Source organism: Oenanthe melanoleuca, chromosome 13, assembly GCF_029582105.1.
Source record: "Oenanthe melanoleuca isolate GR-GAL-2019-014 chromosome 13, OMel1.0, whole genome shotgun sequence".
NCBI lineage: Eukaryota > Metazoa > Chordata > Aves > Passeriformes > Muscicapidae > Oenanthe > Oenanthe melanoleuca.
Genome location: NC_079347.1, coordinates 3,752,622 through 3,778,460, shown reverse-complemented (window position 1 = coordinate 3,778,460; position 25,839 = coordinate 3,752,622). Strand labels below are relative to the sequence as shown.

The 25,839-nt window shown below is 48.7% G+C and overlaps 4 protein-coding genes across 5 annotated transcripts; 3 read left to right on the top strand and 1 right to left on the bottom strand.

The window, feature by feature from the left end:
• Nucleotides 1-6,982: 6,982 nt before the first annotated feature.
• On the top strand, nucleotides 6,983-9,193 carry FABP6 (fatty acid binding protein 6). 2 transcript variants are annotated; one of them, XM_056502051.1, is made up of 4 exons: nucleotides 6,983-7,388; nucleotides 8,226-8,401; nucleotides 8,830-8,919; nucleotides 9,099-9,193. In XM_056502051.1, the coding sequence occupies exons 1-4, from the start codon at nucleotides 7,322-7,324 to the stop codon at nucleotides 9,150-9,152; spliced, it is 387 nt and encodes a 128-aa protein (XP_056358026.1). In that variant the 5' UTR covers nucleotides 6,983-7,321; the 3' UTR covers nucleotides 9,153-9,193. The 2 variants fall into 2 exon arrangements, with proteins under 2 accessions (XP_056358026.1, XP_056358025.1); XM_056502050.1 differs by lacking the exon at nucleotides 9,099-9,193 and having other exon boundaries at nucleotides 8,830-8,997.
• C1QTNF2 (C1q and TNF related 2) lies at nucleotides 7,948-15,162 on the bottom strand. Its single transcript, XM_056502048.1, has 3 exons — nucleotides 14,681-15,162; nucleotides 11,847-12,092; nucleotides 7,948-10,564 (listed from the first exon to the last, which is right to left on the bottom strand). The coding sequence occupies exons 2-3, from the start codon at nucleotides 12,082-12,084 to the stop codon at nucleotides 9,951-9,953; spliced, it is 852 nt and encodes a 283-aa protein (XP_056358023.1). The 5' UTR covers nucleotides 12,085-12,092; nucleotides 14,681-15,162; the 3' UTR covers nucleotides 7,948-9,950.
• A 3,972-nt stretch (nucleotides 15,163-19,134) lies between these two features.
• Nucleotides 19,135-23,415, top strand: GDF9 (growth differentiation factor 9). Its single transcript, XM_056502045.1, has 2 exons — nucleotides 19,135-19,694; nucleotides 20,712-23,415. Exons 1-2 carry the CDS (start codon nucleotides 19,271-19,273, stop codon nucleotides 21,641-21,643), a joined length of 1,356 nt encoding a protein of 451 aa, XP_056358020.1. The 5' UTR covers nucleotides 19,135-19,270; the 3' UTR covers nucleotides 21,644-23,415.
• Nucleotides 23,416-24,413: 998 nt separating this feature from the next.
• On the top strand, nucleotides 24,414-25,485 carry LOC130258571 (cytochrome b-c1 complex subunit 8). The gene is made up of 2 exons (XM_056502052.1): nucleotides 24,414-24,839; nucleotides 25,270-25,485. Exons 1-2 carry the CDS (start codon nucleotides 24,686-24,688, stop codon nucleotides 25,362-25,364), a joined length of 249 nt encoding a protein of 82 aa, XP_056358027.1. The 5' UTR covers nucleotides 24,414-24,685; the 3' UTR covers nucleotides 25,365-25,485.
• Nucleotides 25,486-25,839: the final 354 nt, after the last annotated feature.

The following is a 25,839-nucleotide window of genomic DNA, read 5'->3' as shown; positions in this document are numbered from 1 at the left end:
CAGATAAATCCTCCTCTGCCTGCAGACTGGAGGCAGGAATACTTTGCCACAGCAGTAGTTACAATTTGACTTTAGTTTTGCTTTTTTCTCCACCAATCTCAATTTGATTCGAATTTCTGAAGTCACCCAGGGTGAGTCAGATGTGGTCAGGCCAAAGGAAGCTCTTGAATCATTCCCCAAAGAGGGAAACATGAGTCAGTTCCGAGGGTGAAGCACACGGAGACAGAGCAGGAGAGGAGCCCAGGCTGGGGATGTTGGACTGCAGGGCTGGGCAGGTGCTGAGGATGGGACGTGTTTTCCACAGGCAGGACACAGCTCCTGCCGTTCATGAGCATCCCTGCTGCAGCTGCATCAGCCTGGGAGCACAGATTGCAATTAATGCCAGAGCTTCCCCAGAGCCCTGGGCACATCTGTGCTGCTGGCAGGGCACAGGGAGCAGCCACTGCTCAGCACCGAGGGAAAACCTCTCCTGCAGAGAGCCCAGACACAGCAGGGCTTCACCCACAGTGACACAGCAGGAGTCCTGTGACATGGCTCTGGTTTGGATGGTGCTTCTGTGCATCAGCACAGGCAGAACACAGGACATTGCTGAGTCAAGAGGAGCTGCTGCAGTGCAGAGCAGCCTCTGGCAGTGGGGCTGCAAAATCAGGTGAAAGTTCCTCATATAAAGGCAGCACCTCAGTGATAATTTTAATTTACAGCCAGGCAGGAATGTGCCAAGGCAAACCCCTTTCTCTGAGCTCCTTTCTCCTGATTCCCAGCCCATTGCTGCTGCCTCATTACCCCCTGGCCTCCGCTGGGGCAGTAAATCTGGAGGCCTAATGGTGCACAGGGCCCTTGGAGGACAGCCCTGCCTTTTCAAATATTCATTTCTATGCGGATCAGGGACGTCCCAGTCTGGCTGTAATCAGGGGAAGAGGGAAGGAGACAAATAATCACTGAACATGACTGTTTGGGGAGCAATTCCTGTCAAAAAAACAATCAGCAGCAGAGGTGGATGCGAGCTGGCCTTGCAGCCCAAGCACAAGGAGTGATGAGGGCTTGTTTGATCCCTACAAACTCTAATTTGCTTCTTCCTTCACCCCCAGCCAGCTGCTTCCCTCAGCTGGGCTGAAATGCCAGTTGTTGTGTGGGAGCAGCCTGGGGGAGCTGCAGGGACAGGGCACCTCTGTCCCTGGTATTCATTTTCCTGTTTCTGCAGGTGGTGCCAGCTGTGGCAGGGATTGCACAGGCTGGGGCAGCAGCACAGCTCTCCTTCAGCTCAGAGTTTGGGTTATTCCAGGTGGAACAGACCTTTGGGCTATGAAATCAGTTTGCAGCCCCCGGGGGTTGAGCTGATCCCAGACTGATCTCACCCAGCTTAATGAGCAGTCAGCAGGAGTCATGGTCCCACTAATCCTGATTTAAATGTGAGTTAGAGCAGGGCTTGGAATCCACATCTCCAGAGGAATTCCTTGTGCCATCCAGACCTCATCAAAGTGTCCTGGGGAAAATGATTTTAACCCAGCAGTTGTGCTGTGTGCTGGCACAGGAGCCTGGGGCTCAGGGTAGCTGAGGTGTCAGCCCCAGAACCCCACCCTGTGCTCAGTCCTGGGTTTTATTCACAGGCACAGCTCCGGGCTAGGTTTGTCTTTATATTATCAGGATAACAGCACTGCAAGAGTGTGTCCATCCCTTCACCCTCAGTGGGAAAACTCTACATTTTTCCTTGAAGAAGGATATTTAAACATTCATATGATAATGAAGAAAAGAACCCAACCATACAAAATTTGTATAAACCCATATCTGGCCCAGTGTGAAAAAATAATCCAGAGGCCACAGAACTGCAGGGCTGGCTCAGCCAGGCAGTGTCACAGAGAGCTCTTTCTCTTTAATTTTTTATTTGGATCCTCTCTGTATGTAGGTCACAATGACTTAAAAGAGCAGGCACTGACCAGACAAAACCAAACCTCTCAGAACAAAGCCATTGTTGCAGGAGGAGGATTTTTTTCCTCCAACAAGACCCTAAATTAGCACTGAAGAATTGCAGCATTCCCTGTGTCTTGCCCTGCTGGGATTCCCATTCCCAGGATGGGCAGAGCTGGGCTGGCCCCAGGGAGTCAGTCCTGCTGGGTGCCCCTTCCTCAGACCAGAGCAGGGATGGGGAGCCTCTCCCTGCAGCTCCCATCCCTCCTGCTTTTCCCAGTCCTTGAGCACAGGGCTGGACAAACCTCTCCTGCTGCAGCCCTGGGAGCATCACTCCATGGCCAATGGTCCCTGCAGGGATTCATTCCCTGTTTTCCTGGGGGAATTCCTCCTTCAGGCAGGGACACCCAGCCCAAACACCCTCCCTGAGCTGCTTTCCAGCTTTGAGGAGGGGAGGGAAAACAGATCCTGGGTTTGGCCCTGGCTCAGCCTCGTGCCAGCAGAGAACAGCAGGGAGTACCAATAACCTGCCAGGTTTTATTTTGGGAGAGGAGGGGGAGACAACCAAAGGTTGGGGCTCAGGAGATTCAAATGCCCTGGCCAAAGAGTCTTAGTGAGCCCTGGCTTGCACACAATGCTGGGTGGCAAGAGTGCAGATAAAAATCCCCCCAAAACCAGGCTATAAACAGGCCCTGAGTACAGATCACGGGGAGAAAAGCTCTGTAGAAATGCAGATTAAAACCCAAGAGATTCCCCTTCAGCTTCAAAATCCATATTGTGCCCCCAAACTTTGCATCAGGGGTTGAAAATGGATGATATCCAGGGTCCTTCCAACCCAAATCAGTCTGTGATCCTGAATTCTGTAAATGTAAAAAAACCCAGTCCTGATGCTGGGAGAGCTGAGGTATTTTGGTTTCTTTACCTCTCCTGCCTTTAAGGGCACGAGCTGCAGCTTTTCCCCTGGAATTCCCAGGGGAGGGTTCAGCAGCTCAGAGCTGACACTGGATGGTGCTGTGGCCCAGCACAGGTGAGCTCACCTGGCTGCCAGACAAATCCTGCTGCTCCTGGAACCACCAGGGGAGCCACAGGCACAGCCAGCATCCTGCACTGCTCCTGCATGCACGTGCCTTTCAAATGCAGATTTTGCAAGAGCACTTTGTGCCTGAGGAAGCTGAACTTTGGGAAGTTGGCTCCTACCCAGTCACTGAGGTTTTAAGCACCCTGAGAGTGACCTGTGCATGTTACCAGTCTGAGCCATTGGGAAGACAGATTTAAGCTAAAAATCAAGTTTTAAAAACATAAACAAATTTCCAGATCACAGAATGTTCTGAGTTGGAAGGGACCCACAAGGATCATCAAGTTCAACACTTAAGCCCATACAGGGACTGAACCCACAAACCTGGTGTTCTCAGCACTCTGCTCTGACCAGCTGAGCCAATCTGCCACTTTTTAGGGGCTTTTTGACCCCTGATGTTTTCCCATTGTTTAGGAGGGAAGCAGCTGTTGTTTGGTATTCTGGAGTAAAGCAACACTTAAGTAGAAGTTCAGATTTTGAAGTGTTTTCCAGATTTTTCTTCTCATTCTGGAAGGAATCTTTAAGAGAAATGTGACTTATTCCAGGGTTTGAGAAAATCACAGCTGTTACCAACCCAGTCTCATTTTCCCACTTTCCCATCAATGTTGATTGATTAATAAGAGCCAAATTAGTGCTGAACAACTCAGGAATAAATCAAACTGTAGAAGAGGGACACCAGATGTAATAAAAGCAGTTCCTGGAACAAGAAGATGCAAAGATGTGCTTGGTGTGGAGGTGGGGAAGGAATGGCACGTGAAATGTGTGTATTTGCTCTGCCACAGAAGTATATTTTCTTCTCCTGATAAATGTATCCAAGGCAATATAAACAATTTCAAAGAGCTGAAAGTATGCAGTGAGATGTTGCTGTGAATCACACACATCAAAGCAGAGCTGAGGCCCAGAAGAGGCTTTCTGTGCAAAGAAAACTGGCTTTTCTTGTATTTCAAGGAAAGAAATCCTTCTCTGCCTCTCAGGCTCTGTCTGTCCCTGCACACTTGACTTGGATCAGTATTTTCAGTGGGGCACTTACTAAACACTGCACTGGCATAAGAAAAATGCACTCAAATATTGGTTTCTCCTGCTTACCTTTGAGATGATTTCTGATGAAATCTCTCTTTGTGTGGCTCCTGGGGTGGTTCCTCCCCAGCCCCACCTGAGCCTTGTCCCAGGTGAGCTGCAGGGGAGAGGAGAGCAGGAAAGGCTTCAGGGGGTGACACAGAGAGAAGGGAATTGGGAATACCAAAAGGTCAGCTGCAAACCAGATGTGCCCTCAGAGAAAGAAAAGAGCAGTGTTTGAATTGAATTGAATGTTCCTTGGCCTGAGCCCTGGGAAGCACAGCTGGGGGAATGCTCTGGAGCTGCAGGAGCTCTCTGGAAGCCACAGCCATGTGAGGAAATCCCAGTTAGATTCCCTGGAGGATAAGTTCCATTTGGAGCTGTGTTATCTGATATGCCAGCAAGGACAGTCACACAGATATTATCAAGTAATAAAATCTTTACAACACTGCCCATGAACTGGGTAGATAAAGGGGTGGCTTTGGGGTTTGCTCAGAAAAGTCCAGAAGAGTTGCAATGATTCCTGCCTTTAGGGCTGCCAGTTATTAACTTAATTAGAACTTCATATATTTCTATATAAAAAGATCCATAGAGAGAGGAGCTTTAACTCTGATTTCTGACCAGAAGACTCCACAGATCAAGTTGAATTATATCTTCCTTTTCAGCAACCTTTGAAATATTGTCTATATTAGACTAAAACCATTGGAGTTCAGAATATTCCACAGTGGCTCTTAATCCAAGGATGATACTTCAAAGGAATCTGAGCAGTTTTGTGGGAGCCAAATTGAGAGCAGCCAAAATTAGTCTTCCTGTGCCTTTTCAGGATACACAAATCCACACTGACTTAACAAAATTCAAGTCTTCTGTTGTAGTTGTTAAAAATCAAGATAGCTTCCCATTTCTGCTGAGCATCCCCATCCCATTTAACTGCATACCACTGATAACATTTACTACAGGATAACTCATTAAAGGAGAAAGGAGGGAATTAAATTCCCAAGAAGTTGTGGTACCAGGTACATTTTCCCCAGGTTTAGTTTTCTGTCTCTGTAATTCCCAGCCCAGACCTCAGCAGTCCCCCTGAGGTCCCACTCAGAGATCAGGAACACCAGTGGGATCCAAGCTCTTCCTACAGAGGCTGTGCCAGCCTGGATTAATCCTTTGGTTGTCTTATTTTTCTGAAAATTTCTTTTCTGGAGATCCAGACACACTGAAGGTTCTCCTGACAGAGTGTTGTCACACTAAATAATTGAATTTTCTTTTAGAGAGTCCCCAAAAGCACAGGATTTTTGGAAGATCTCTGCCCTCCTCCCTCACAGGTGTTTCTGTCTCCAGGTGAGCTCCTGTTTTCCTGGTTTGTTGGGCAGATCCACATCTCTGTGCTGTGTCACCTGTGGACTTGGCAGGTGCATTTCTCTGCAGTCTTTGAGCTCTGTCCAAGCCGTGCAATAACTGAGCCCCGTCCTGGTAATGAATTCTCTGCTCTTTAGGGCTGGAGAGCTGCAGCACCTCAGACCAGACTAAACGGGCACTTAACAGGGCCGAGCTTACAGGACTCCCCTGGAATTACCCAGCACATTAACGCCAAATGAGCTCATCCTGAATTCATTAGCAATGATTACTCTGAGTACCAGAGGAATTAATAATCATTAGCATTTCCTAAGGAGGGCTGCCACGGCTGGTTCAGGGCTCCACAGCCTTTCCCCAGCAAGTTCCATTCGAAGGGAGTCATTAACTGCAGCTCTGTGGTCACTGGAGAGTTCCCACTGATATTTTCAATCCGTACTCCCAGTTCAGTTTCAATCCAGCTCTAAAAGCACTTCAAAGCCCGGCACTGCCTGGCTCAGTCACTGCTGGAATTACCTCCCTTATCCTCGTTTTGTCTCCCAGTGATTCTGCCTGGCTTTCTGAAAGGTTAATAAACCTGGCAGGCTGCTGGGAGCCACCCAAGGGCGAGGGGACTCCACAGACAAAAGGAATGCAAAAACGTTGTGTTATTATTTTGTGCAAGCAAATTCTCAAAGTAAAGATTTCCGAGGCTTTGATTTGGCTCCTTAAAGCTCCCTCTGTTCCCAGCAGCATTTGAAGACTCGGCTGTTTTGCATATCAGAGGCAGCTGGCTCGGGAGGCAGAGGGAATTCACTGCTCACTTTGGATGACCTTTTCCTTTGGGGATGAGCTTCCACAAGTTTTACTTCTCTGTCAACTTATTCCTGTTCACTGTCTCCAAATGCCACACACTTGGAATTTACATCAGCCTGGTACCTTCAAATGCAGTGCTGAGCTTTTCTGCATAACTGCTCCTTGCCACCAGCAGAATCACTCCATGGGATTGTGGAATATTCTATCCATGTCTATATGGAGCTGTCAGCATTTCTATATCTCATCATGGGACAGCTATCAATATAATCTGATCTTTATGGACAAGGAGCATAAAAACTCAAGTACTGTTCCTATAATCTGATTATCTCCATCCATTCATACGGGACTGGGCTGCTTTCCTTATCCAGCTTGATCTCTCTCCCAAGGTCCCTGTGGAGTTACTCTGCCAGAGAAATTGTCCCTGCAAGTTTTATGTGAGCAGGAGAGTTTATGGCTTGAGTTCATGGACCTCCTTCCCAAGGTTGTGCAGATCCTTCTGGAACAGAGCAGTGACTGAGGCTTCCATGGCTGTGCCACCCCTGCCCTGCTCCCTGTGCTAATGCCCTTTACAGGTGGGGCCTCAGCACTGGGGTCCAGCTGGGAAAGGAAGTTTCCTTTCGTTGAGTTCAGCAATCTTGAGGTTAAGCTGAAGGAGTTTTAATTAACAAAGTGTCAAATATGTTTTCAAGATAGTCAGAGTCATTTAACAGCCACCTTTAAATCAAAAGTGCAAAGGAAAGCCTGGTGGTGACACAAGTTTCCCCAGGTCCTTCTCTGCAGAGCTGAGAACTGGTGCATGGTCCATCTTTATTTTAACATCCTGAATGCAAAACCAGTGAAATCTTAAAAGTAAAAATACATAATTTTGTTGAAATCTGCACTAAAGGAAAACGGAGCCTTTGGCCTTGATTGCTGCTGATCTCCAGGTTATTGGCAGGGATGCACAATTGCCTGATAACCTTGATTCTCACACAGGTCGATGGCATCGCTGTGACTCACAGGGACCATAAAGTTCTGCTTCCAAGGGGTGTGGGCCAAGTGAGCTGAGAGCTTGGATGCTTTATAAAGGCAGGGCTCAGCCCAGCTGATCCATCCTGCTCTGATCCAGCTGCTGCTCCTCTGCCCCAGGCTCATCCCAAGGGAACGATGGCATTCGCAGGCAAATACGAGTTCGAGAGCGACGAGAACTACGACGCCTTTGTGCAGAAGATTGGTGAGTCTGGCTGGGGTCAGGCACAGGGCATGGACTGGATAAAAATCCTGGGGAAAGGCTGGGAGAGCTGGGATTGTTCAGCCTGGAGAGGAGAAACTTCAGGGTGACCCAGTTGTGGCCTCCCAGTGCCTGAAGGGGCTACAGGAAAGATGGAGAGAGACTAGAGAGACTTTCCAAGGAATGGAGTGACAGGACAGGGGGAATGGATTCAGACTTGCAGGGTGTAGGTTTAGATGGGATATTAGGAAGGAATCCTTCCCTGTGAGGGTGATGAGGCCCTGGCACAGGGTGCCTAGAGCAGCTGTGGCTGCCCCTGGATCCCTGGGAGTGTCCAAGGCCAGGCTGGACAGGGCTTGGAGCCACCTGGGATAGAGGAAGGTGTCTCTGCCCATGGCAGGGGGTTGGATGATCTTTAAGGTCCCTTCCAACCCAAACTGTCCAAAGATTCCATGATTCCATGTGCATCTAGTTAAAGAGGAAGAGCAAATATAAAAACAGGTATGTGCAGGTAAACAGCAAAGGCCCAAGGTCCCACACATGAAGTTCCAAGAATGGCATGTGTAGGTTAAGGAGAAGGGAATATTTTACGTACTCTGTACTTTTTTCCTATGTATTGCTTTTTCGGGAATAGAATACAAGATTTATTTTAGCAAATGCATTAACGTAGCAATATATTTCTTTACATCAGTAATTCCAACTCAGAGCTTTGATGTTGTAAAAAAGTTAAACATAGGAAATGAACAACAAACCGGATGCTCTGAGAGCAAACACACCACTACCATCCTTCAGTTCAAATTCAGCTTAGATTTGATAAACTCTGTGTTGTCATTGTTTAAGGTCTCCCCAGTGACAAGGCTGAAATGGGAAGGAACTGCAAGATTGTGACTGAGGTGGTGCAGAATGGGAATGACTTCACCTGGACACAGCACTTCCCAGGCGGCCGCACCACCACCAACAGCTTCACCGTGGGCACCGAGGCAGACATGGAGACCATGGGAGGAAAGAAGTTCAAGGTAAATCCATGGAGCTCTTCAGCTCCCCAGTCTCAGCTGGGTTTGGATTTAGGGTGAGAAGCAAACCTATTGAAGGTGTCCATTCATGACAGGGGGTGGAACACGAGGGGCTCTAAGGCCCTTTCCAACCCAGACCATCCTGGGATTCCCTGATTCCATCATCACTGATTCCTGGGCTGCCTGCCAGGACTGTTTTCAGAGGTGTTAATGAGTGATGCAGAGATCTAGAACCTGCAGGAATTGGAAATTGAACAAATGTCTGTTTCAATTGTGAACATTCAAGAATTAAAGCCCACGGATTTTAGTGCATGAGGCCACCTGTGCCACACACAGCCTCTGCCTCATAAACTTCCAGCATCTGGTGTTTACAGAATCTGGTGACAGAAATTCCAGCAACCCCAGCAACATGAACCCTTTCTCTCTTACAGGCAACTGTCAAAATGGAAGATGGGAAACTTGTAGCTGATTTCCCCAACTACCGCCACACTGCAGAGATCTCTGGGGGGAAGCTGGTAGAGGTGAGTGCTCAAAGATCCAGGGCAGTTCATAAAAACAAAGAAAATCCTCAAAATTTAAAGTTTAGAAGAAAATCTTAAGTGAAGCACAGGCTCTGAGCCATCCCCAGGGCTGTTGCCCTGGGACTCTGGAGCTCTGATTACACTGCTCAGCCAAAGTTTTGGTTTGTTCTTTGTTCCAGATTTCTACTTCTTCTGGTGTAGTCTACAAAAGGACCAGCAAAAAGATTGCCTAAGGCAGCAAGGCCAGTCTCTTCTAATGCACTGAAAGCCAACAATAAAATAAATAAAATAAACTTCTGTCTTTGTCTCTTTCTTGGTATTACAAACATCCTCATGTTAATGCTTCCCTAAGTATCTGACAGGAGTGGAACAAGATGAGATTTAAACCCTTCTGTGATTCTTATTCTGTGCTCTGAGGGACACCAGTGGTGCTCAGAGCACCACTTTGTGCCCTGAGAGGAGCCCTGAACCTTAAAAACAAGACCTTTTAATCACTTCCTTTGCAGACCAGATGCTTTTGCTGTTAGAACTGCCTTGATGGGGCTGGGAGGGACTTTTACAACTCCAGCTGACAAATTCCTGCCTCTGAAGTGGCTGGCAAAGCCTCATTCCATTAACAAGGGTTGTGCTGGGATGTAGGGGAGGAGGCCCAGTGACAATCTCCAGTATCAATGGCACTTCCCAGCTCAGCTCCAGGAAATTTCTGTTGGTTTCCATGTTTTATTATAACAATGCAATAGCCAAAGCATTCTGCACCAGTATTTGAGTTACATGTCCATGGTGTGTTGGAATAATCATGGAATATATAACGGGTGGCTTTGGGATGGAGACATTCACGAGGCTGCTGAAAGCCTGGAAGCCCTGTGGGCCTGATGGCATCAAGGAAAGGTCTAAATAGCCCATACAGGGTGCAATCAACTGATAATCCCATAGGCAAATATGGAATCATCTGATAATCCCAGACATGCCCCATGTAAGGCCACACTTTTGGATTGAATCCCATTTCCTCTTTTCCCCCATAGTTTCTCATGCTACACTTCATTGAGATAATCTTGATCAGGATAAATCAAGAACCCAGTAAATAAGCTGTCTGTCCAGTAGGGATCATAAAAGAGCCCATTTTGCTCTGAGTAAAAGATTTGCAGCCACACCTCGTCCTCCTGCTTCAGCGCCAGGATGGTGGATCCAGAGGCCACGTCGTGGTTCCCAGTGTTGGCATCAAAAGTCTTGATCCTGTACTGGCCATTGTGCACCAGCCCAATGGCCAGGTGCTTGTTGGCCAAGGTGATGTCGTAGGTGAAGTAGTAAATCCCTGGGATGCTGCAGATGAACTTGCCACTGGAAGCGTTGTAATGGCCTCCCTCATTCATCAGGATCCTGTCAAACTTGATGGGCAGCCTCTCCCTGGGGTAGCTCTTGGACACTGCCACAGAAAAGGCAGACTTGGCCCTGCTGCCACTGCAGCTGCAGGGTCCTGGCAGCCCAGGCTCACCCTGGCTCCCTTTGGGCCCTTTCTTCCCCGGGGCCCCGATTTTCCCGGGATTGCCCTTTAATCCCTTGGGCCCCCGGGGCCCTGCCTTGCCAAGGGCTCCTGTTTTCCCCTTCGGGCCTGGCTTGCCAGGGTTTCCTGTTTTGCCCTGGGGACCTGGAAGAAAAATGACCTTATCAGTTTTTCTTATCACTTTTGAGGGAAAGAGCTGATACAGCAGGGGGAAGGGAGTAAGAGCATTGCAGCAGGGATTTCATTTAAGAGGAAGCTGTTGCTGGTGTGAGAATCCCAACAAAATCCCACTGAGGGCTGGACATCTGTCCAGACTGACCAGACAAGGCAGGCAGGGAGCTGGTGTGGTAACAGTGCAACTCTGTCCTAAGGACCAAAAGGCTGATTCCATTTTCTGGCTTTTCTTGAGATACAGGAAGAATTAAAAGACAAGCTTTAAATGTTTGTGTTTTACAGAATAGGGTAGGTTTGTGAAGTTTTCAGAGCCTCACTTTGAGCAGGTGAATACCTTTGATCTCATGTCTCTTTTTTTTTTTTACCTTTTACATTTAGCATGAAACTGCTTAAAACTAAAGTAAAAGTAAATCTAGATGTGGTTAAAAGCCCAGCTCAGCCCAGCCCAGCTCAGCCCAGCCCAGCTGGGGGATGAACCAGCAAACACCAGGGGCAGGGGCTGCCTTAGGTGGGAAGGGAGTTGGGCTGACAGTGATTCTGGCTCGGTGGTATCTGATATGAGCAAAACCGTGAGGATTTATGCCGTATCTCTGACCTGCTGTAGCAAGAGCAGATCGAAAAGCAGCTGTGGCTGGAAACGTGCTCTGCACATTGCCGGTTTGGGCAGGGAGGAGGGAGGGAGCGCGGGCTGCGCTCGCTGGCGTTGCTGAGGCAGGAGTGCTCTCTAGTGTGGCAGAGGGAAATCACTGCTGAGCACATCCCGGCAGCGCAGAGCACAGCCCCGCCTCAGCTCCGTGGTTTGCTCTGGATCTGAGCACAGGGCTGCTCCTGCTGCCATCCCGGCAGCACAGAGCACAGCCCCGCCTCAGCTCCGTGGTTTGCTCTGGATCTGAGCACAGGGCTGCTCCTGCTGCCGTCCCGGCAGCACAGAGCACAGCCCCGCCTCAGCTCCGTGGTTTGCTCTGGTGAGGTCAGCATGACCGGTGTACAGTGCCCGGGCAGCCCATCGTTCCTGTTCTCAGGTTTTCCTGGGAGCAGGAACCAGACCTTGTCTCCTCTGGAGAGCCCTGATCAGCGCAGGGCAAACGTCACTGTGCACAAAACGAAGCCAACAGAACCTGTCAGGACAGGGTGCGAGTCCGGAGCCCTGGGACGAGCGGGATCACTGGGAATTCCTGGCGCAGCTGAGCTGCGAAGGGGCTGCTCAGCACAGCTTCCACCCTGCCACTCTCACCTGGAGCTGCTCCCTTACCTTCCTCGCCGTGCTCGCCCTTGTCGCCGTCCTGGCCGTCCTTGCCGTCCTTGCCCGGGAAGCCCATCCTGCCCACGGTGCCGGGGGTGCCGGGCGGGCCGGGGGGCCCGGGGGGCCCGGGGGGCCCGGGCAGGCTGCAGGCCAGCTGGGCGCCCTCCTGCAGCTCCCGCCCCGAGCCGCCCAGGATGTGGTTGGCCACGCAGGGCACGGTCCAGAGCAGCAGCGCGGCGGAGATCATGGCACAGCCTGCGGGGAGAGGGATGGGGAGCAGCTGCGGCACCACTGCTGGGGAAACCCCAATGAAAAGGGGAGATCCTTCGGCTCTCTGGGCAGGGTGGGGGAGCTGTTTGCTTGGTGGGATGTGGTTCCAAGGATTTGGCTCACGGAGTTTTCTAGGTCACACCAATATTTTTATCAAACTTACTCTTCTCCAAGCCTGTATCTCTAATTTTGTTTTGCTCTTTTCTCCCAAAACTCCAGGAGCAATGCAGAGGGGTGCAGAAAGCAGCTGCTTGGGACCATGGGAGTGGAAAAAGGAGAAGGGATTTGGTGGAACATCCCCAGCATGACCTGCCTGTGGTTGGGTCACTGAGGTTTCTTCAAAGCACAAAGCCCATCACGTGAAGAGAGGCTGGGTAGGCTTTGGGCCAGGCCTTAGTGCCTTTTGTCTGAGCCTCATCCCCTTCCTCACTGCAGCTCAGCTTTAGCAGCTCCCCAGTACTGTTATGTGCAACTCCTGCACTGGAAATAAGATGCTTAAAGCACTGGCTAAATTCCACCTTGGCCTCAGCTCTCATCCTGCTCTCAGCTCCTGAGGGGTGGAAATGCATATTTAGATGCTCCAAATCCAGCCAGCTGATCCTACATATTTATGCTCAGTGGGAGCCCCCACTTCTGTGATATTATAATTAAGAACATGCAGAGGAGAGGGAAATGCTAACCAGATCCAGAGCAGGATTTGGCTGCTAAGCCCTTTGGTTCTTCAGCTCTGATTTGCTGCTGCTGAAAGGCATTGGTTGGACTTGTGAGATGGAAAACACCACCCAGTGTTCATGTGGAAAGCTGAATGAAGGCTTCCGAGTTCATGGAAAGGGAAACAAAACGTTCAAATGCCTGTGGAGTGGGAGATCACAAGGAAAGCTGCGTCCCTGCTTCCCAGGAACCCACTAATGGGGCAGAGAAGGGAGAGGCATCTGGAGATAGATGTGACTCAAGCTATGGCAGGGAAAAATGTCATTGTGGAGTATAACCTGGAGAAAAGCTGGGAATGCCTCATGTGGAGAAGAAAGGTGCAAGAAGGAGCCAAAGGTGGGAGAGCAGCTCCTCCTCTGACAGGTTCTTACCATAATAATTTCTGTTACCTTGAAACAACCCAGCTTGTTGACCTGATGGGATAAAAAGTAGCAAATAAAATCCCCCGAGGCTGGGAGATCTGGGGCACCAGTACTTGGATGAATGGGGAGTATCTAAGTAGCTGATGCTAATTAATGGCTCCACAAGAATGCTTCATTCCAAATCCCAGCAGCGTGTGTGGGATGCAAAGCACCACCACATCCACCAGAGCATCTATAAATAACCTCCTCGAGAAATCTTTTTGAAAGAGAACAAACCTCATGGTGTTCCACCTTAAAAGGAAAATTGCTCCTCGATGTAGAAGGTCTGATGAGCTCCAAAAAGCAAATTGGAAGCAGATCAGCACCTCCCCTCTCTGTGGTGTGGGCAGCCAGCCCGGCACAGGAGGCTGTGCAGCAGCAGGACTGATTTTCCAGTGACATTTTAACCAATGGCTTTGTCACCAGGGTTAGAGACCTTTGGGCCACGACCAATGCCTGTTGTGCATTAGAGAAGTGTTTCTGTAAGAAAAGATCCTGCCTGGAAGAGTCAGCACCAGCTGTACTTTCTGCTGCTTCCAGGGCAGCTGGGCTGAAATCCCAGAGGAAAATCCCTGAGGGCTGCCAGATGCAGGGTTTGGGGGCACGTGCAGTGGTTGGATGGTGATTTTTGGGCCAGTGAAGCCACCCTGTGCCACATGGAAATAGGAAACTGGGTGAATTGCTGCTTGGAGGGAGGCAGGAGCAGGATTAGGGGACAGCAGTGAGCAAACACTGTGACTTTCTTCTCTATTTCCTTCCAGTATTTGAGGCTTTCTCAAACAAAACATCCATCTTTCTGCCTCACAATTTCCTGGTGCACCTCAAGGTGTCTTAATTAATCCTCAAGATAATAATTATCCCCATGAGCCTAATTCCCAGCTCTGAAGGTTGCCCTGCAGCATCCCCAGGGTGGAAGCAAAAGGAGCCTTTGGGTGCAAGGCTGATTTAGATAAAACCAGGTGTGACAGCAGTGACAGACCACCTGAAATGGGCAGATTTAACTGATAGGGGCCAGGGAAGTACTTACACCAACAGGGGTTTGATCTGTTCCCTGCTGCTGCACAAAGCAACGGCAAAGGAGGGAAAGCAGAGGATGCACCTTCTGTCCTGAACCTGCAGAGCTCTCTTGGCTTCAGGCACTGGGAATTCCTGTGCCAAACCTTCCCCAGCCTGGAGCAGAAACACCAGGAATTCCTGTGCCAAACCTTCCCCAGCCCCGAGCCCAAGTCTCGGCAGCTGCCCAGCGCAGGGACAGGCTGGAGGAGGTGGGAGCTCCCAGCAGAGGCTGAGGAATGTTTCCCTCTTGGTGTTATTTCTTTAACTGGCAAATGTTGCCTTCACGGATTCCTGTACAGGCTTTGGAAACCTGAGTGCTCAGTGACTTGAACCTTATTTGGGAAGTTTTCAAAGTTAAGGTTAAGAGGAGGGAGAGGCAGAAAAAGGAAAAGTTGATCTACTCACCAGCCTGGTCTCCCCAGCGAGGTCCTGACAGGGGCTGGCAGCCCCCAGGGCTTCAGGCAGATGTTTTGCTGCAGATCCCCAGCCCTGTCCTGCCACAGCAGGTCCTGGGAGTGCTGGGCAGGATTGACTTGGGTCCTTTTTACTCCTGCTTTACTCCTTCTGGTGCGTAGTTTGAGTTTCCTGCAGCAGCTCCACTTTGGCTCCACGTTGCCAAAGGAATATTTTTATTATTGTGTAATGGATCTGTGCCTCTTCCTCGGTCACGTGGCACGGGAAGAGATTTTTACGCACATGTGGCTGGAAAGCTCTTGATGCTTGGGAGCTTTTTCCTTTCTGCCTCTCCCCCACAGTCCTGGAGGAAAGGCTCAGGGACTGCCTGGATCATTTCTGATTGATGCTGCCCCTCTCTGCTGTAGGTGCTGCCCACACAAGCAGGGAATGGGTAACGCTGATCCAACTGTAGATCAACTTTGACACTTTATCCTGCAGCATTAAAGGGAAGGAAATCTTGTCCTAGGGCTGGAAACTCACTTCAATCACTCCAGGCTTGATTTTAAGCACAAAGTCATGAAGCAGCAGCTCTGCAAATGCAAATTTGTACCTTAGCAGTTCTTCAGGCTGATGTGCAATACAAAATACAACTTTGTCATAGGGGTAGCAGGGCAGGAATGCTTCTGTCTTGGGAAAGGATTGGGATTTTGTTTTAAATCTGGAAATTAATTACAACCCCTCAACAATTGCTTCAGGTAAGGCAGGAGCAGCAGCTGAGGCTGGAGCAGATGCTCTGGGATGCTGCCAGGGCTGGTATTGACCAGACTCATCTTTGGTTGTGGGTTCCTGCTCTGGCCCCTCCAGGATCTCACATGAGGTGTGGGCCAGGCGTGTGTCTGGTGGCAGGGCTCCAAACCCTGCCCTGCAGCCTGTAAATCATTTTTGTGCAGAACATCAGCTGATCAGGAGAGTGCTGGAACTGCCATTCCCTGCTCCACCCAAATTCATCCTTCCCAGAGTGGTTTATTTTTAAGCTTTCCCCTGTGCTTGCTTTTGGCACTTGGTGGAAACTGATCTAACATAAGAATGAAGTCTGTGCACAGTTGGCTTTGTGAGCTGGGGCCAGTTTAGATGCTCCTGGGAGGACTGGGAACATTTGGCTGAGGAAGCACAGGGCTGTTTCTGTGCTGTGCTGACAGTCCCACAGAGCTCCTGCAGAGCCAGCTCCCAGACACTGAACAACCCCCCTTCCCAAACCCTGCAATTGTGGAATTTGCATTTCCCTGGGAAAAGGGCTGCTTTAGGAAAGCTGGCTCACCTCTGGCACTGGGGTGAGCACAGCTGGGACAGACCCAGACACTGCTCCAAGGGCTGCCCTGGGTATTGGTCAGATAGAAATTCTCACTTTTTGCCTGTTTCCATCAAGTTTGTAAGAACCCAGATCTCATGCTGGGCCCCTCTACCTGGGTGTGAGCCAAAAGGCTCAAGGCATTGCATGTGAAATAAAAACCAGGTGAAAGCTTCCTGTGGGCTTTGCTGTGGTGCCAGTTGGATGAGACTGGGAAGCCACAGTGGTTTCCTCAGACACTGATGGTGTGGAACAGGAAAAGCTCCTTTGCTTATCCTGCTCCTACCCTATGGCACCTGTGCTTTGGGATGGGTGTGACATGGACCAGGGATGAGAGGATGCTTGGACACACAGCAATCCTGCCAGGCAGATCCAGGCAGGAGCAGGGAATTCACAGCTCAGGGTGATTTTGTGCCCAGGCCTGCACATGGGGAAGGCAGTGAGAGCCTGACCTAGTTCAGTCAGCAGCATGGGGAGAAACTGCTGGGAAGCTCTGCCAGGCAGATGGAAAATCTGTCTGTGCTGCACACCCGGGCCAGGCTCCATCAGGGTCCCAGACAGCTCTGCTGAGAACACTTGGCAGCACAATTTGTTAAATAAACAAACTGCACAGACCATCAGAGCAGCCTGAGACTCGTGCTCAGTGCTTTCTGTGCCAGTGAGAACTGCAGGGCACATCACAGCAGATCTTGTCCCCTCCATGCTGTGACTCCCGTGGTGTCCCCAGGGTCCCAGGGAAGGGGGGCTGGCTCAGGGACAGCTGTGGGCTGGGCTGGGGGTGCAGACCCTGCTCAGGATGCTCTGCCTGGAGTGGGGGTGGAACAACTCAAACAATGCCCTGCTCAAAAAGCTGCCAGTGAGTGGAGAAGGGGCTCATGCTGCTTTTGGGGTGAATAATGCTAAAACCAGCCTGACCCATAAAGTGAGGTGAAAATGTGGCAGATAATAAAATGCCTGATAAAGGAACAAACAAGTGATGCTACTGACACCTGGCACAGAGCTGGCACAGACACATCTGACTGACAGCCCAGGCCCACTGTTTAGCAGAGGGTTTTCCAGCACACTCCTCTTGGAGAGTGTGGAGATTCCTCCCTGGACTGGGGAGACCCCTCAAGGCCACTCCTCAGGGCTGAGCCAAAGGGATTTGCTCACAGTGGCTGGTCTGGATGAGTAACATCTTTCTCTAGTTAATACTTTTTGTTATCTTTAGTATAATTGCCCCAATAAAACTGCTTTAATATAAATCTTCAATTTTGCTTCAAAACAGTGCACTGTACTATACTAGTAGTTCTGGCTACTCATACTAAGCAGCAAATAATTCTGTTTAAGGCCTTTTTAGTCTTATCATTAGCATGATAAATCATTTATTTCTATATAAATATATCTGGTTTGCCATCCTTAATCCTGCAGGACAAAGTCACCTAAAGGTTCAATCACCCTTTGCTGCTGCTGTGCACGTTCTGTGGGGGAGAAGTGGGAGTGCCTAAATGTGGGTGAGCATCAGTTCCCAGCCCAGGACAGGGCTGTGTCCCAGCCTGGAAGGATTTCCCCTTGTTTGCCTTCTGAGCACTCACTGGTTTCATTGTTAGGTACTGACCCTGCAGCCACGACTTTGTAACCAAATAAAATGATTCAGCAAATGCCAGAAGAGCTGAAATTCACCCCGAGGCTGGAGGCAGCCTAAAAACCAGCAATAACAATACAAATGTGCCTCACCAAAGATGAGTGTCAGTGCTTTGGGGTTTTGGGGAGATACTAATGGGAAAGAAAAAGCATTTTTCCACCCAACAGGCCTCCAGTCTTAGTGTGGGATGGTGATTTGAGTAATTTTTATTGCCCTGCATAAAAGCAGCTTGGAAGTCTGGAAGCAGCCTACAGAGAGTGATTGTCCCTCTCCAAAAGCCCCCATAAAAATGAGTCAAAACCCTGTTTAAACTTAAAGGATGCCCTTGAGACCATTAGCTCTGCTTAGGAGCTGCAGCCCTGACCCATTAAGATAAAAATAAATAGAGCTTATTTTGGGAAGATGGAAGTAGGAACCAGTCCAATCACCAGTGAGCCACTGCCAGCACTGAGCAGATGCTGTAAAGCTTGGGGTTGTTGCTTTTTGTTCCCTGAACCTTCTAAAATTCCATAAATTCTGTAATTTAAAGTAAATTCAGCAACCTTTTTGGTCACCACAATTAGTGCCTGCCTTGATACCAAGTAACATAGACAAGAAAGGATTTCTGAAAAGGCCTTGTATTTCCTAATCACAAAAACCCTCCAGCCCTCCTGGAGTGTGCAGCACCAGACCTGCACCTTAAACATATCCAATAATAATGTAAAATAAACGAGACACCAACAACATGAGAAACAATTTACCTACTCCTACCTTAAAGCCACAGCTGAAGCCCATGGCAGAGATCCTGCAAGAAGGACCAGAAGTGTTATTTTATTTAGCAGCAATAAAAAATTTTCTGAAGAATAACTCTCAGCTGGTGTGCAGCAGGATACCTTAAACATCACTTCAGGCAGCAAACAGGGCAGGTAAAACCAGCAGGCTCTCCATTTTCCACAATTTTGATTCTTCAGGGCTTTCTTTGCTCTCCAGCTTGTAAACAAGAGCTTGTCAGGCAGGAAAATACACCAAGGAAGCTGAAAGAGAGAGTAATGAGCTCAGCAAACTCAGCTTTCCACTGCAGCACACCAAGACAAGAGGGAGAACATCTGCTATAACCCCTAAATTAAGTTACCTGTAAGATGCTCTCAAAGCAGCCTCAAACCTTCTTCCTTAACAAAACCCACAACTTTTTACCCAGTGAGCAGCTGGGGGCTGGGTTGTTCAGCTCAGAGCTGGTGAAAACTACTCTCACATGGAGAGAAGCCAAAGGTTAAAAGCAGTAATATTTAGCTTTATATATTCCTGCAAATAAACCAGGATTAATTAGACCAAGCAACACAACGCCTCCCCAGCTCCCTCTGCGGGCTGGCACTCGCTCCCAGCCTGTCATTTCCCACGTGAAACAGGGTAATTCAGAATTAGTATCTCTTTTCAATAAGCGTTCAGGGCCAAGTTAGCCCAACTGCAATGAACCTGTGGTTTCAGGGGCCAGCTGCAGATCTTTCTCTTTGCTTCCTAATCACAAAGAAATCTCCCTCACATTCCACAGCTGCAACCTATATAAGGGATGGGGCTCAGGTACTCTTGTTTTTCCTTGAATACTTGAGGGGAGGTGTTTTTCTTTTTTTCATCTGCAGCCCTCAAGAGCATGGAGAGCACTTGGAGGATTTGTGTGTGTTTGTACTGCTGCTTGCCCTGGCTCTCTGCTGGCACCCAGTGCTCTCCCCACTCCCGGGGCCGGGGGAGCTCTGAGGAGCCCCCCGAGCTTTTGGCAGCTCCTGAGGATGCTGCCAGCCAGCTGAGCGCGGTGCTGCAGCTGCCCCAGAGCAGGGCACCAGCCCATGCCCTCCTGCCCCCGCTGCTCGAGGTGCTGCACGACCGCGGCTCCCGGGGCTGGCACAGCGAGGTGCCGCGGCTGCAGCCGGACTCCAGGGCCCTGCGGTACATGAAGAGGCTGTACAGGATGTCTGCCACCAGGGAGGGCATCCCCAGGGCGCAGCGAGGCCGCCTCTATAACACGGTGCGGCTCTTCACGCCGTGCTGGGAGTGCGAGCACGGCCACCCGGGGAAAGGTAGGAGTGCGCTGCCTGGGTTACTCGGGGTTTCTGTCTGTTCTGGGTGCTGGCAGCGCGGGATAAAAATACTTCCTTTCTTTAGAGCTGCTGCTATTTTAGTCCTGGAGGCACTTCTCCTAAACTGTGGGAGTTTTTCACAGCCTACTTCTCCTTGAATGGCATTAGGCACAGACTTCACAGGCTGGGGAACACCGCACCAGTGGTACGTACAAGGCATGGCGATGTTTCGGGCTGACTCATCTCCTCGTGAGTCAGAAAAAGCCACAAGCAGATCTAAGTGAAACGAGAGAAGTGTAAAAAATGTTAAAGTATAATGGGCAGCACATCTTAGTGTTGCTTTTTTTCAAAAAACCACAGCACTGGTACCAGACTTGTACCAAACTGCCAGAGACTCCTCTCCTTGCCTGGTGCATTTGCTAGAGAAGAATGAATCACAACCAAAGCCTGAAGGGAAGCGTAGAATTATTTGCAAATCAGGCTCAGAGCTGGGATGGCTGGGTACCCTGTAAGTTATGGTGCTTCCATGGCTTTCTTAAATGTGAGTTGATCACAGCAGCACCCAGAAATCGTTGGCTGTTAATCCTACTGAGGTGACCTGAGTTCTTCTGACTCAGATTTTTCACTAGAAAGACATAAGCACAGGCATTGCACTGCTGCACAGGAACAGCCCTTTGAGGTGGAGTTCATTGTTTGTATCATCTGGAGTGTTTAGTTCCTGTTACTCCATACAGCACATAAGAAACAACAGCTGACTCCCTCCTGTGCTGGTTCTTTTAAAGAAATGAATACTAATAGCTGTTAAAATGTGGAGTTTTCTTTGGTTTGTTTTAATGTCTTAATTTTTAACTCTTAAGTCCCTGACCAAAGTAGAAATTTCACATAGTAAATATAAAGGAGGTCATCTAAATTGTTTTCTTCTGCTGCTGTACAATTTTTATTTATCTACTACAATATTTATGTCTAGGTGGGAAAATAAGACACACTAACACTACAGGAATCTGTTTCCCTTCCCAGGAGATGTTCACTCGGTGGATTTACTCTTCAACTTGGATCGTGTTACTGCTCTGGAGCACTTACTCAAGTCTGTCTTGCTCTATTCCTTTGACACATCTGTTCCCATTTCCTCTTCCATTACCTGCATATGCCATTTATCCCTTAAGGAACATGTTTTTTCCAGCCAAGTTTGTCCCAGCATTTCCCACTCTCTAGCTTTTAGCCTGCACTTTGACGTTAGGAGACGCAAATGGGTGGAAATGGATGTGACTTCTCTCCTCCAGCCTCTGATTGCTGCGAACAGGAGGAACGTGCACATGGCTCTGAACTTCACTTGTGTGATGGGTGACCCACAACGGAGCACGGGACTGGCAAACGCTGTCAATGTGACACTGGTTCCCCCTTCCCTTCTGCTGTATCTCAATGACACCAGTGAGCAAGCTTATCACCGGGGGAGCTCCCTGGGGCACGGGAGGGAAAGCAGCAGCCCGCTTGTGGAGCCTCCAAAGGGTGGCAAAGCACAAGGCACCCGCCAGCGTAAAAGGGCGTCCCGCCAGCGAAGGAACGACCCAAAAGCGACCCCAGCCCCTTCACCCCACAGCCTGAGCGAGTACCTGAAGCAGCTCGCGTTCCCCCAGCACGAGTGCAAGCTGCACAACTTCCGCCTGAGCTTCAGCCAGCTGCGCTGGGACCGCTGGATCATCGCCCCGCACAGGTACAGCCCCCAGTTCTGCCGGGGCGACTGTCCCCGGGCGCTGGGCCAGCGCTACGGCTCGCCCGTGCACACCATGGTGCAGACGCTCATCTACGAGCGCCTGGACCCCGCGGTGCCCCGGCCCTCGTGCGTGCCCGCCGCCTACAGCCCGCTCAGCGTGCTCACCATCGAGCCCGACGGCTCCATCGCCTACAAGGAGTACGAGGACATGATCGCCACCAGGTGCACCTGCCGCTAGCCGGGACTCTGATACGCGTTTTAGCTTCGCGTTCTCTCCGCATCTGCTGCTACAATCGACTCCGGCAGCGTTGCTGTAACGCCGGGGTTTAGCACGGAAGGGGTTCACATCACAGCACTGATTTTTGTACTCACTCAGCCTTTCTAGAACGTGCAATTAAATGTAAATCATGTCTTTTTATGGGGAGAATTTTGCATTTAAAATGGGGGAAGGTTTCAACTACTAAATGTCTATTTTTAAACTGCTTTATTACAGATTAAAAAAAGAGAGAAATAAATGGCTATCACACATACCCTGACATGCAGTGCCTGCTACTCTGCCCCTACAGAGCCCTTGTGTGTGGCACCTCCAGCAATGATTAGGAAGAGAAGCAAATCTTTAATGTTAGAACTATTTCTTCAGTTTTTCATTCTCTTTCCCTACCACATTCCAGCTCTTCCAAGTGGATGACAAAACCCTTCCTCACATTTCTGTAAAGAGTTACCAGTTTGGTTTTTTTTACTTTTTTTCTGTTGCACTCTTTGGCTCTCTCAGCTAAAAGAAGGGTAAGAATTTAAGGGCAGTAGTGGGTAATTTGTGAACACTTAAATCAAGGCATTATTTTGGTAACATTTGGCATCAGGTGAGGTTTCCTTTGATTCGAGAACAAGGAGCAGCTGTCCACGGGATGAGGGCAGAGGATTGTCCACTGGAGTCACACTGCCACTGGCTTCTGAAGTAGGAAAAACTGTTTAAAAAGCTTAATCCCCAAAAATGGCTTCTAAAAGCCTTAAATGTGTTGATGTAAATGTTGTTCAATGGGTTCAACATTCAGAAATATGGGGCCACAGATTTGTTTCCTCTCACAATGAAATTGTAGGTAGCAAGTGCCTCAACTCTAGATGCTTTAACACCAAATTTTTACTGTAATTGATTTATTATCATTTATTTTCTCCTCCTAGACTTGGGGTTCATTCACAAAACCTCTCAGCTTTAGTGGGGATTTTTCTTGTTTGTTTTTTTTGTTAATTAAAAGCTGTGCAGCAGCACTATCTTGTAAAACTTGTTCAGAACATCCTTTAACATTGACTTGCTACTGGATTAATAAACAAATGTTGTAACTTTCTGCACTCAGCCACTCAAGCAGCCTCTACCTTAGATCCTGAGCAATTCCAGAGGCTGGGAATTCAGCCTGGCAGGGCAGAGGCTGCTGTCACTGGTGGTGTCACTGTGATCCTTCACCACGGATGTTGGGGTGTCTGGAGATACCTGGAGGTGCAACAGGCACAAACCGGCCCAGAAGTGAGGATCCTGCTCCAGGTCTCAGTCTCTGACTGCTGAAATCAAAGAGCTCAGCACCAAAAGCTCAAAGCAGAGTCTTGGTGTCACATAAAACCATCCAGGTCCCAGCACTCAGTTTGGATTGTATCACTGCTCCTCATCCCTTCAAACTCTGGGAATTTGGCTTTGCTCACCTGCCAGAGAAGAGAATAAATTGAGTTTTTTCCAGAGACAAATCCTTCTAATTTTGGTGAAATGTCTAATGTAGTCTAATAATCCTAAAATATTCTAATATTCTATTAATGGGGATCATCTTTAATACAGTCTAATAATTCAAATAGTAATACATTAAATATGTATAATATATTGTAATAATTCCAGTAATGTTGAACTTATCTAATACATTCTAATAACAATTCCAACAATGCTGAAAGTGTTTAACACATTCAAACAAATCCAATAGTTTAAATAATGGCAAATATGTCTAGTGCATCATAATGATCCAAATAAAGTTGAAAATGTCTAATGCAGTCTAATAATTCAAATCATGGTGAAAATGTCTAATATTCTAATAATTCTATTCTAATGATAATTCAATAATGTTAAATATACCTAATAATTCTAATATCTTCTAATAGTTTCAATTAGTGGAAGATGATTTATTATAGTATAGTAATACAAATACTTATCTGTTAATGTGGAAGCTGATATAGTACTATAATTCCAATATGTTCTAATTATAATTGCAATAATGATGAAGATCTCTAATATATTCTAAGAATAATTTGAACAAGTTTGATGTCAAATATATTCTATAATTCGAATAATACGGAATGTCTCAGACAGTCTAATAGTTAAAATAGACTCTATTAATCATTCCAGTAAAACTGAAGATATCTAATACAGTCTAATAGTAATTTCAGTTATGTGGAAGATGTCTCATACATTCTAATAATAATTCCAATATTGTTTGCTATGCTCATAGCATAGGGGGTGTGGTGGATATTTAACCTTTAAAAGCCTTTTCCAGCTGAAACTATTCCATAATTCCACAATTTTCTGCTGCAGACGCTCCCGCTGTTCATCGGAACCCCACAATCACCACACAAAAGTGGGATTTTTTTTCTCCATTATTTATTTTTCACCGGAACCCCACAACTGCCACACAAAAGTGGGGTTTTTTTCTCCGTTATTTATTTTTTATCGGAACTCCACAATCGCCACATAAAAGTGGGGTTTTTTATCCGTTTTTTATTTTTCATCGGAACCCCACAACCGCCACACAAATTGTTTTTTTTTCTTCGTTATTTTTCATGGGAACCCCACGACCGACACACAAAAGTGGGATTTTTTTTCTCCATTATTTATTTTTCATCGGAACCCCACAACCGCCACACAAAAGTGGGGGTTTTTTCTCCGTTATTTACTTTTCATCAGAACCCCACAATCGCCACACAAATTGTGGTTTTTTCTCCATTATTTATTTTTGGCGCGTTTTCCGCGCTGAGGCGCCGCCCCCCCCCCCCCCTCACGGCGCAGGCGCCTCGCGCGCCCCCCGCTCCCCTCAGGGCAGGGCCCGTTTATGGCGCACATCATTTAGTACAAATCTCCTGTTAAAACACACTTCAGTATAACTGTGATTTATCACACACATATTTCATCGCCTTTACCGTTAATTACAAACGGGAAGCGCGGCTCGCAGTGCCCCGGAAGGCGTCGCTGAGGCAGTTCCGGGGCGGGCGGCGGCCATTGCGCGGTGACCGAGCGGACACCGCGGTGACCATGGGGAAGCACTTCGGGAACCTGGCGCGGGTGCGCCATGTCATCACCTACAGCCTGTCTCCCTTCGAGCAGCAAGCCTTCCCCAATATCGTGTCCCACGGCGTCCCCAACGTGGGCCGCCGCTTCGCCTCCCAGGTGTTGAAGGTGGTGCCCCGTGAGTACAGGAGGGATCCCCTCTTTTGTACCCCCTTTGTACCTTTTAGTGTAAGTTTGGGGAGGAGAGCTGCGGGCCGGGGGATGTGGGATGTTGTTTTGTCGCAGGAGGTGGCTGCTGTTCGCAGTGCAGTGTCCCCTCACTGAGGTGTTCCCATATTGTGAAATCCCCTTCTCCCGGTGTCTCCATATTGTGAAATCCCCTTATTCCAGTGTCCCCTCCCTGCAGTGTCCTTTTGTAGGTGTCCCCTCACTGCATCGTGTGCCACTTGATTGTGAATGCCCCGTTACAGTGAAAGTCCCGTTATTGTGAAGTGTCCCCTCACTGCATTATCCCCTTAGAGCAGTGTTCCCTCTCCACTGTCCCTTTAATGGAGATCGCCCCTTTCTAGCAGTGTCCCCTGACTGTGCCTGTCCTCTGTCCCTGCCAGCCTTGGCCATCGGTTACCTCATTTATTCCTGGGGGACGCAGGAGTTTGAGCGGCTCAAGAGGAAGAACCCGGCTGACTACGAGCACGACCAGTGACCACGGGCAGTGACCACGAGGCTCCGGAGCTCCCTGGGGACCTGCTGTGCTTGTTCCCGTGGCCAGAGGGGATTAACAGGGAGATAAGCCTTGGATAATAAACTGTAACTTTGCCCCATGACTCTGTGTGAAATCCGTGTCTTGAGCTGTTTGAGGTGAGGAGCATCAAATCCCTTGTCTGGATCTCTCTGTACAGGCAGATAATCAGGCTGAAGTTCCATGTGCTCGGATGTTTTTATCTTAGAGCACTTCCAGTCTTCATAATTCCTGTTGAAATATTCCTCAATATAAAGTGCAGCAAGGGCTGGTTTGAAATTGTTCCTTGTCCTCTTTATTTTTCCCATCACTGGCTGCTGCTTTTCCGCCAGCCTTGAGATCTGTGAAATACAAACACTCCCTGGTTTGGTATTGATTACAGCTGGATGGGCTGGCTGGTGGCTTGGGATTTGGGATGGACCCTGACCTCTGGCCAGAG